Source organism: Macrosteles quadrilineatus, unplaced genomic scaffold (assembly GCF_028750875.1).
Source record: "Macrosteles quadrilineatus isolate MER2022 unplaced genomic scaffold, UCM_ALF_1.0 Scaffold_2__2_contigs__length_208266976, whole genome shotgun sequence".
In the NCBI taxonomy this organism is placed as follows: domain Eukaryota; kingdom Metazoa; phylum Arthropoda; class Insecta; order Hemiptera; family Cicadellidae; genus Macrosteles; species Macrosteles quadrilineatus.
In genome coordinates, this window is record NW_026542595.1 from 152,159,371 (window position 1) to 152,170,957 (window position 11,587).

The 11,587-nt window shown below is 37.0% G+C and overlaps 1 protein-coding gene across 2 annotated transcripts; it reads left to right on the forward strand.

Moving 5' to 3' along the window:
* The first annotated feature begins 176 nt into the window (after positions 1-176).
* LOC128987678 (uncharacterized) lies at positions 177-11,017 on the forward strand. Of its 2 annotated transcripts, none has more exons than XM_054408657.1 (2): positions 177-325; positions 8,287-11,017. In XM_054408657.1, the coding sequence occupies exon 2, from the start codon at positions 8,287-8,289 to the stop codon at positions 10,444-10,446; it is 2,160 nt and encodes a 719-aa protein (XP_054264632.1). In that variant the 5' UTR covers positions 177-325; the 3' UTR covers positions 10,447-11,017. The 2 variants fall into 2 exon arrangements, with proteins under 2 accessions (XP_054264632.1, XP_054264633.1); XM_054408658.1 differs by having other exon boundaries at positions 218-278.
* Positions 11,018-11,587: the final 570 nt, after the last annotated feature.

Consider the following 11,587-nt stretch of genomic DNA (forward strand, 5'->3'; position numbering starts at 1 on the left):
GTCCAGTCCACCTCCACCACCACCAAAATCAGCTGCTCCGCTGCTCCTTCACATTTATTTGTTCACATTCTCAGCTGTGTCCTATTGTGTTTAATTTCAACCAATGACAGGCTATGTACAGGAAGCTTTGGTCGTTTTTGCGAGCAGTGGCAGTAGCATGGCATAGAGAAAAAAAAAACTGTCGTCTGTCTGATCTGTTTGCTTCTGCTGCCTTTCGTTTCTGTTTCATTATCTCTCGTAATCTTTGATATTTTTGTTGTGTCAACTGTCAAGTCAAGGTAAACTCGGACTGTTTGGAAACAAATCATTTTCTATTCATTCTAAGGTACCTGTAAAAATTATATTCTCTAGTTGATACCACATTGTAGCCATTTTGCACCATAGTTAGCTAAGAATTCTGTAATGCTGTGGATGTTGCAAGCTGCAATATTTTACCTAACCTTTTATATAGGCAAACTTAACTAGTTTCTACTAGCCCCAAACTTATAGAAATATCATTGTTGGAGAGAGAGTGATTGTTGGAATTTATGTTTTGAAGGAGAGAATATTATCAAATGATGAGATTTTTGCAGACTAGGCCTACCTTTTCAAATGACCTAGCCTAAGTAGGCCTAAAGACCTAAGTTATTTCTATCTTAGACAATCATATCACCTACTTAAGCTACCATTTTGTTTTTAACCTTCCGTCGGGCGCATCACGGAGGTTACCTCCGGGTCACTACTTTTTTCGTTATAAAAACCATAGTATGGGTTCGGCGGGGCTGTGGCCTGATTTACCTCACGAACCACTTTTGCGGAGTCGGTTTTGTATACTCTTACCTCTTTCCCAGTTGTCAGTCGACCTTGGGGAGTGGTTTGCGTCACTACTGGAAGTAGCTTCCGTGAGCGCCCTGAGATGCAACGGGTTTCCCAGAGCCTAGTTCCGTGTGCGCCCTTGTGTTTGACCGTATTTAGCGATATTATAAAATGGATGAAGAAGAACTAATTGCAAGATTGTAGGCTAGTGTTGAAAGGGAGAACAAGGAACAACATTTGGAAGAAGGAACTAATGGTGCGTGAGTTCGGTAAGCTTTTTTTTCAAGAAAAAGAGCTTTGACAAAATGTGTGGTCTTTCTAACAAATGATTTTTTGCATTAGACAATAATTAGTGTTGGCTGCACTTTACTTGACGTCCTACACTCATTCGAATGAAAATATTGATCGATATATCGATTAATCGATTGCTTCATTCGATATATCGTTTGGTTAGTTAGGTAAGGTAACCTAACCTAACTAACCAAACGATATATCGAATGAAACAATCGAATGAAAATATTGAATCGAAAAAACAATCGAATGAGTGTAGGACGTCAAGTAAAGTGCAGCCTTAGTGTTTTATTTAAAACACCATTGCAATTTTTTCTAAAGAGCTTTGACAAAGTAAGTTGTCCATATGAAATAAGTTAATTATCTTTTTTCATAATACCAAAGGTGTTTTTATGTCATACACAGATGCAATTTTTGGCTAATAGTGTTGACTGAATGAGTTATCCTTGTATAAAATTATTGTTTTTTTACACCATGTACGTGTTTTTATGTCATACAATATTCAAATTTGTTTTCTAGAGTACTGTATAAGTACAAAAAGTAAATCTTTTTTGTCCACAACACTTACCGTACCTATTTTTATTTGTTTTTATAACATTTTCTTATTTGATATGTAAGTAATAGTGTAATAACTCATAAAAAATCTTTTTCTTGCAGTTTTAATTGCTATTAAAATGTTTTTTACTCATCATTGCATAGTTTTTGTACTCCCGGAGGTAACTTCCGTGAGCGCCCTTTGGTGTTTGAAAATCAATGCGCCCGACGGAAGGTTAACTACTAATCTGAAAAATACCATCATACTTAAAGACCTAGTACTTCTACAAATATCGGTAGTTTGCTTTCCTTGCAAGGCCCACTGTAAACTTATAGGTAGGTAGGTGCAGTGTGTAGGTGTGGGTATGGTAGGTGTGTGTTAGCCATACACCTACCAACTTATGCCCTCTCCGGCAAGATTAACAATCGATAGGTAATAACTTACGATGGAGTCACATATAAAAGCTTTGCCCCTTTCCCCCTGCCCCCTATTTTTGGAATAAAAAAATGTATAAACCTACTTTATACGCTTGGATAACTTCTAACTTATAAGTCCTACCATTTGACCATAGTCTACTTAAAAATTGACTCTCCTGCAAAATAGATCATGTTCTTTGATCAAATTTCTATGGTCTAAGGTGTCAACTGCTATCGAAGCCAACCGAAAGTTATTCAATGTGTAGGAGTAGGCCCAAAATATTTGGACACAAATAATCTGCGCATGGGGTGGTGGTACTTCAGAAGTGGTCCCGTAAACATTTCCACGATGTTAGGCCTAGAGATATTTTACAAGGTGTAGGCCAGCTGCAGTTGGTTGATTAGTTTCCTTTGAGGCAATACCATAGTAAAGGAATTTCCCATGAGAATAGCAGTAAGTTATGGCTTAAACCAGAGATTGCGGGAAGCTGATAAGAAACGTAGCTCTATAAGACTACCAAGGTCAACGGTTGGCCTAAATTTATGGCAGTTTTAAACACGCCAATCAACAAGCAAAGTTTAATCAAACTTAACCACCTTAATGGAAACTGATAAGTACCGACTACTGGCTACTTAGCCTAGGATGGCTGAGTAAAATTCCAGGGTCTTCTATGAGAGAAACCACTAGGCTGAAAGCAGGGTTTAATAGCCTATAGGGCTGGTTCATACAAGGGCACTGTGAACAAGTAAAAAAAAGTCACTAAACAATAGTGCAATAATCACCACCAGACCTACGTCAATTCTCCACTCCCCTACGGGTGTCGTTGCCGACGCAACTCGGGCTTTGTCCTAACAATTCAATAGTTGAGCCCAGAGTGTCTAAAAATATGTGAGTGATGCGATAACTTGCCAATAATAACCTCAACGCACGTTATCAACAGGCGGGGAGTACTCGGCCACTAAAATCCAATACACAACTCTAATTTCCAAGCTAACAATCAAACAGTAAGTTCTCTCAATAAACAATAATACAAAATAATAAAAGTATGGGCAGAGCAACTAAACACCTAGTAACTGGACTCAACAACTACCAAGCTATAACTAAATACAAGTTGCACTGTTGTTAAATTATTGAGCTACTTAGTAGCAGTGTTATAAATAGAATTCCTTCAAACGCTAAAAAAATTTATCAGATAGCCGGTACTACGCTATCCAAGCTACCAATATAAAGTGCTGGATCAATAACAAGCCGTGTAGTTCAGTGAAAAGCATACAATTATTGACTAATAAAAACACTACTACTATCAACGTACTATTGATTAGCTGGGCTTCTATTTAATAGGCTAATAAAATATCTACAAGCCTACTGGCCACTTGCTGTGGTCCACTATACACGCCAAATCCTGTAGCCTAGGTTTGTCAGACCTTAAAGTTAGAAAAGACTGATGAACAAAAAATATATTATAAATAAATACTAAATATAGGCCTATATTAGTCATAAATTAATTATATAAATTATAATAATTACATAAATTATAATAAATTTATAAATTATTCATAAATATATATTATTTGCACTTTGGGGCTTGCCCAGAACCGTCGCTCTAACCAGCAACTCTAACTCTTGTAATAAAATCAGGGAATAAATATTGCCAAGATATTATTTTACAATACCACAGGCGAAATACCAGGAATTTTGTCACTCACCAATAGCGGGTCTCTACCCAACTTAAACTGCAAACACTTCACACAGTAACTACCAACGACACCAATGTCCACATACACGCCACGTCTCTCTCGACAGCAACAGTAAATTGTAGGTCCCTGGGTTACCATTGGCTGTATGGGCTATTGCCTTAGTCACTTACAAGACTACAAGATCGCACCACTCATCTCCATTCATACTTGGCTTAAAATACCTACACATTAGTATGGTCGTAATTTCAAAGTAAATCATTCAAGTTAAGTAATAAAGTATTAACCTACCTACTGATCCAAATCCACCACTCGAATGTCCTGAAGTTCCAGGATACCCGAGGCTTATCGGAACTGATAAGCGGATCAAAGGGCGCTAGCTCGGCTTGTTGATGTCAACAACAGGTGCGTGGGCGGTTATAAAACAATATCTAACCCCCTTGGAAAAATAGCTCGTTACAACACATCTGTCAATGGGCAACAAATTCCAATGGGGGTTGACCTCATCAGAAATCTAAATGACACAACACTACTCATCACTTAGTGGTTTTTCCTCATATGTTTTTTTTTTTTTTTTTTTTTCTGTGACGTTATTAATTGTTGCATTGATCACAGAGAAATAAGGTGGAAAACATGCTTATGGGACGATTGTGCACATCAGCTTTATTATATTCTGACTTGTGCTGAAAATATAATTAATTGTGAAGAGTAAGGAAGAGCAAGAGTTGCGAGCACTGTGCAAAAATTCCTATCACACAGGGCTCCACTGTGAGCTTTGTAGTACATGAGGGCGAAGGGTGGTGTTGGACTTTGCTCTAGACGCCACTTAACCCCCCACCCTTTTTCTTCTGTACCGGTACCTTATTTCTCTGTGTATGGGTGGAGGAACCAGCTAGAATAGGACTGGATGAGGTGAAGAATAGGTCGTTGGCCTCAGATTTATGAACTAGCTTTGATGGAGACCTCAACTTATGAACAGCCCTTGTATGGTCAACCTTATTAAAAACTCGAAAGTAACTAAAAATTCTCTAAGTATCAGTCTACAGGTTCGCTGCACAATGGTGTTTCAGTTATGGAACACTCTACTGTCATCCGTGTATTTAAGATTTGTGTGCTGGTATACAATTTCTGAGGTTTACGGTACAACTAAAGACAAGGCATTAGGCCTACCAAAATATTTAAACACATAGTTACAAGTCATATCAATTAGGATGGCGAGTAGGGAGGGATGAGGGAAAATGCTCCCTACAACACTAAGAATTGTTTTTAATAAAATCTGGATATTATTATCAAATCAATAAATATTGTTTTAATATTTGCACTTTAGGTAATGCGGTATATTGTAGGTTAACATTTAACTTATTAGGCCAAATACTGTACCACATTGGGTATAAATAGCCATGGAAGTGAGTTAGTATCAATTTACAGTGCATTTGAATAGTGTCAATTAGACATTATGAAGTTATACTTAAAATTTTACAGCTAAAAGTAAAACAATTAGTTGGCATAATTAGTGGTTTTTGGCAATCCCACAGTGGCGGTCCCGGGATTTAATTTCGGGGGGGATGACCACCGGGGGGGGGGTCTGGAATATCCCCCAGGAAACCCCCCAGAAAAAATGTGGAATTTAAAGCCTAAAACCTAATTTTTATACGTATTTGAGCTATAAAATACGCTCAAGCTAGTATTTATGTTTTATGTTAGCTAATAAAAAATAAAATATTTCGGGGGGGATATATCCCTCCCATCCCCCCCCCCTGGGACCGTCACTGCAATCCCTTAAAACTTAAGCAATCAAACAATATTTCAAGGCGCTATCTCATATGGGCCCAACATTAAGATAATAAATTTGGGTTTTCTTAAGAAATATCAGAAAGCCAATGGAATTTTGATTGTTATTGATTTAGTTCCACTTCCTTGGCTGTCTAATTGATTTGATTAGATACTGGATATTTGTTTATGGATAACTGTTAGAAATTAAATCAGTGATAACTTACATCTATGATCATCTAAAGCACAATACAATGTATATCCACATGAGTCATTATAGGTTTGGTTCAAAAATGAAGTTCACTAAACGTATCTTTTGTTCAAAATATAAACACAAGCAGAACTTTAAACACAAAGTCAAAATTATTAACAAGGTGAGAAATATTTTAACTTTCAGTGAGTTGAGTTTTTTTTAGTATTAATAATTGAGCTCAGTAAATTATATAATAGTTTAAGTTAACAATTGTTAAGAATTTAAGGCCTTTTCACACCGGCGTACTGGACGTACTGTACGTACAGTACGTACAGTACGTACTGTACGCGGTCCTTTCACACCGCACAGAAACTTCCAAAACGTACACTTGTTCGTTTGCATTCAGACAAGTAACACTGGCTGAGCTTGTGGTTTGGAAGTGTTCACTGCGCATGCGCGAGCCCATGTACGCCACGTACGTTTTAGAAAAATCGCTCTCCGAGCGATTCACACAAAATCATCGCGTACGTACTGGACGTACAGTACGTTCTGTACGCGCGGTGTGAACGAGCTCATATGATAACATGGGCAGCGATTAGTTGAAAAAAAAACTTACCAAACGTACAGTACGTCCAGTACGCCGGTGTGAAAAGGCCTTAAAAGTGGCTGTGTAAATATTTTATTTCTTCAATATGCTTTTTATCAATTGCATAAATTACTAGATCTCATGTGAAAATTCACTATCATAATGCTGAATTAAGCATTCTATTAAAATAAATTATTGAATAAGGCTTCTATTAAAAAGTTGTGTTGTGTACATCTAACTATATTATGCAATAGATGAAATAGTATATTTCGTACCTAGGGCCGAAAACGAGGTTTTGCCGGCTCGAGATAGTTTATAAGTTCGAGACAAAATCGATCGAGAGCTGCAAAACCATTTTTGGTCCGTGGTACGAACACTATTTTTCCCCACACTACTACTATTCACAATAATAATGAAAACCTATAGTCAATGCAACTTTAAGGTTATATGAAAATAAAACAATTCTATTTCAATGCTATGGATACTATTTGTGTAATTAATATGCAAGCGGACAGCTGATTTTGCGGCCCCAGGATGTAAAAACCTGCTCGGTCCCCAAATTACGATGACAGCTGGCCACGTAACTTTCAGCCACCAATTAACGTATGTAATACAGCCAAAAACATCATAGTGTGGTGAAAAAGAATTAATTCTTCTCTTCCACGCCCTTTTCCAGTTGCAAAGCATGGGTACAGCAGTTAGTAACATTAAAAAAAAAATAAAAAAATTTTTTTTTTTAATTTTTGGTGTGTATTTTTTAACCTTTATTTGTCAAATGGTCCGACAATGCTATCTTGGGGCTATCAAAACTAACTAAAAAATGTGGATTTGTAAGGATAGGCCTAGACTTCTCTTTTGTCTCGGGATTAAAACCACATTTTTTGACTGGAGTCAGTAACCTTTTATGATTTTTATTAAATTTCTACGATGATAAATGTCCTTATCTTTGATAAAATGGAAACTAAATTGGTAAATTCTTAATTTTTTAAATTTGTTTAATTTATAATGAACTGTAATTTGGAAGGTTTCTCTTTGCACCCGATAGGCCTATTGATAAAAAGATTAAATAACAACAATTTTGATAGTTTATCTTAAACTTATACTTTATACTTTTGGCATGTTAATAGTTGAGTTAAAACATTAAAAAGCGTACCTAACACTAGTTAAACAGTTTAGTTTTAAATACTGTGAGGTTTAAAAGCTTGTAACAATTTGACATCAGTTAGCCAATTGCTTATACAAGTTAGCTATTAACTCCGCCATTGTCATTGCAGTTAGATTCAAGGTCATTAACCTCTCATCCTGTAATTACGGTTTCTAACTGATCAAATTGCTATCGTATTTATTGATTCATCAGAGAATACTGCTGTATTATATTCTGAATTGCATAGTACAATAGGTGTTTTGAACATCAATGCACTTAAAATTACTGACCACATTAGATTTAATATTCTGTACCATTGTTACATTATGGTAAATGCTGGTGATACATGAAATACTTATCAACACTGAATGAGTAGTTACTGTAGAGTTAATAGTGATGTATTTGGACTTCAGACTGGTCACTAAGATGTTGAAAAAAAAAGACCACCTGTTAAACTTTCCTGATAAAAATTTGCCTTCACGCCAGACACAAACAATTATTGTAACTTTAGAACCAAACTGATCTAAGGTATGGTGTTTTGGTTTTTGACTAAACAGAATAGCAGAATACTGTGTAATTGAAAGATGGCATGGTTACGACACCGATGATACAAGGGATCCTTCTTTATTGAGGCAAACTTAAGACCTCACGGTCCTTCATACAGTTAACCTTTGTTTGATGTTGATCCAGTAAACAAAAGGTTATGAGAGACATTTTTGTTACATTTGAAATGTTTTTTCCAGCATACATGTTCAGAATGGGCTTATGGTTGCAACATTTTTTCCAAAAATATGCTTTACTAACATTATTTTTCCATTTTACTTGTTCTGCATATCATAAACATAAATTGTTTTGTTCCAGATGGACGAGGATCTGAAACTGTGGAAGAGGAGAGCAAGAAGCTACCAACAGAGTTGCTGCAACAGCCTGGGAGATCGAGTGTACGATCATGTGACCTCGGAGCAGCTCGAGAATAAGATTGGCTACGCTTTGTACAACTTTCCCAGCGAAGTGGACAAGGAGACCAAAACATCAAAATATACAAAGGGTCAAACCTACCACATCAAACTTATCTGTGATAAAATTAAATCATTGCAAAGTCCCGAAGATGGGCTGTACTATATCTCTTGTCTATATGTTGTGCTTCGCTTACGTAACAAGAAGAACGACGAGGGCATTCAAATCCTATTTAGGGTGCCGACATTTGACGAAGGTAAACCTAAATTGGACAGTCATATCTTTGTTGACCCCAAGCCTAGGGTTTATGAGAGTTGGGAGGGCTTTCTGAAGAAAAACAAACTTCCTAAATGTGATGTTTGCTATCCCATGGACGGAGTGTATTCCGTGAGAGATGGAATCGTCAACATCCAGTTTGGACAATCACCGGCTTGTGACACGAGCACTGCTGTGTTTACAGGGTTGGATGTGTCGAGCACATTGTTGCTAGTCGGAGCTACAGGAGTAACGTTAGCTTCCCTCGCAATACCTATTGCTACCCCTTTTGTCTGGGGTGCCACTGCTACAGTGTTTGCTTCTGGAACTTACGAAACAGCCAGGAACGTCTACCGTTTGCATGACATCAAGAAACACAAAGAAAGTCTCGGACTGAAGAATCCGGACTCGAGAAGTGCTTGGTTGAGTCTGGCTGGCTCTATGGTTGGAATGGCTTCAATTGGTACAACTGCTATCGCTAAAGGTGTGGTCGCAACAGAATCTGCCATTAGCAGAGCTGGGATCATGACTTTGAGGATTCTCAACGTCTCTTCGCTAGCAGTAAGTGGGATCGGGGTTGTCAACGGTATCATAACTGTGGTCATGAAGAGGATCAATGGAACTTTGGAGATGATTGATATTGTAGAATTTACTTCTGCGTGCTTCTTCTTCCTCAATGCATTGGTGACATACGACTTAGCCAGTAGACTGATTGAGGAACTAGCCTGTTCAGATTTAACCAACTTGTTCAATATGAGGGAAAATGCATCGTTCCGTGTAATCAAAGATATTACGGAGTTTAACGACGCGACTACTTACAACGTCCTTCGTCAGCTTGTGTTAGGTATTCAATCTGCGTTTTGCCCCGATATAAAACTGGAGGATCTCGAATCAGTGATACTAGCAATTGTTTCTCTCTTGTCTAAAAAAGAATCAGGGTCGATCAGTTGGGGAAAATTAGGTGTCGAGATCTCATTAATTCTGCAAAAGATTTGGAAAAGATACCACAACGTTATTATGAATGTCATTGAAAAGGTAAAAAATACATTTGAGATAGCTTACTGGCAATATGCATTGCCTAAACAAGCTATAACAAATCTGGAAATTCCTCGGCAAATGTGTGAAGAGGTCGACAGAGTTATAGAGTTCTGTGGCATCAGCAGTGATTCTCACGAGCACAGAAACCTAATGACTTTTGCTAGAGCATTTTCCGCATCTCATGGTAACACAACTGATCAAGAGTTTTTAAACAGGTTCAAGTTTTACTGTGACTGCATCATTGCACAGTTCAGAGAGGAAAAAGAAATGTATGAAAATGAACTAGATTCTAAGAGCTCGGAACCGAATTTCGATAAAGAAGGATTTGATAAAACTTATGGCATTCAGGGGAACAAATGTCAACACTTCTTTGTCAAAGCCTTGGACAAGGTGAACCATCCTGACTTCTTGGGTAACATTGACGAATTATATGAAAACTTACCAAGAACAGAAGAGAGTAATCCCCGATTGGCGTACTTGCAAACCAACCAAAGCAGCATCTACACGTTCTGTGGGCCTCTGGGAGAGAAAAAACTGTCTGACGACTACTACTGGGATAAAGCCGCAACTTTGACAGGGTTGAGAATCAATGGTGAAAACTGCACAATGACAAATATTAACAAAAAAGACAACCTGATTTTAATTCAACCCAAAAAGGTATTGGAAGTTGATGAGGAAAGCCAGAAACTAGCGAAGGTTGAATCGATATTAATTCAGACTTCTTTTGAAAACAACTGTCATATGGGGTTATTAGTACTAATACTCAAATAGAAGACGGAAAAGTAGAAAACTTGTGTAGTAGAAATTTAAATGTGATATTAATTGTATAAAATATTTTATTTATTTATTAACTAACTATTAGTCTTTTATGATTTACATAATTTTTATAAGCTTGACTTATATTATTACTTATTTCATTATTTTTTAACATAAAATTGCCTCTTTTATTCAAAATATGTTTAAAAAAATATTATTTTATTATTTTTTAGCCTACAAGTGTTTAAGTTGTTAAATAAAACCTTACATGCTAATTAATCTTACATTTTTGTGCATAGGTGCATGCTAACAATAGTTTAAAAAGTATACTAGTTTAGTCAAAATATCAGAACATATTTATTTATTGAATTTGTTTAAACTTACCTCTCAGTTCTAGACCGAATTACGGTTTTAAATTAGTTTATACTTTCTAGAAAACATCACTTACACATCTTAAGTACACACTTAGTGCCTTAGATCACAGAAAACATGCTACTATAACCCAGAATGCCAACCGCATGGTAAAAGCATTAAGTACTTTGAGAGAGCTTTGCCCGTCAATTTGTAGGCAGTGCCACCAGTGTTGCTATGCTGAGTAGCAACACTGGTGGCGCTATGCCTACGAATTGACGGGCAAAGCTCTCTCAAAGTACTTAACGCTTTTACCATGCGGTTGGCATTCTGGGTTATAGTAGTATGTTTTCTGTTCTTAGATAGATAAATCTCTTACAACACAGAAAAATATTAGGCATAGTTTTCTTCTGTTTTTAGATTAAACTAGCTGTACCCGCGGGCTTTGCCCCGCTTAACTTCATAAGTATTCGCATGGCTCAATCACGTCCTGGTTGAAGTACGATCGCTACGCTCACTCACCTTCAGGTTGGAAATCGTTCGCTGCGCTCACTTGTTTTCAGGTTAGCTCGTTCGCTACGCTTACTCGCCTCCGGGTTGATGTTCGTTCGCTACGCTCACTCACCTTTTGGTTGCAAATTTGCTGTTGTCATAAATTTAAAAAAAGTCATCCCTTTTATTGTTTATCATACAGTACTTTGATAACGGTTTATATGTTTTATTGTTTATATTTTTATATTTTTTTATTGTTAAGTGCACAGGTGTGCTGCGATTGGGGTTTAATACATTTGGACTTATTCAAAAG

Excerpts from the sequence above, each read along its gene's own strand:
- LOC128987678 (XM_054408657.1), top strand. The coding sequence starts at position 8,287 with ATGGACGAGGATCTGAAACTGTGGAAGAGGAGAGCAAGAAGCTACCAA.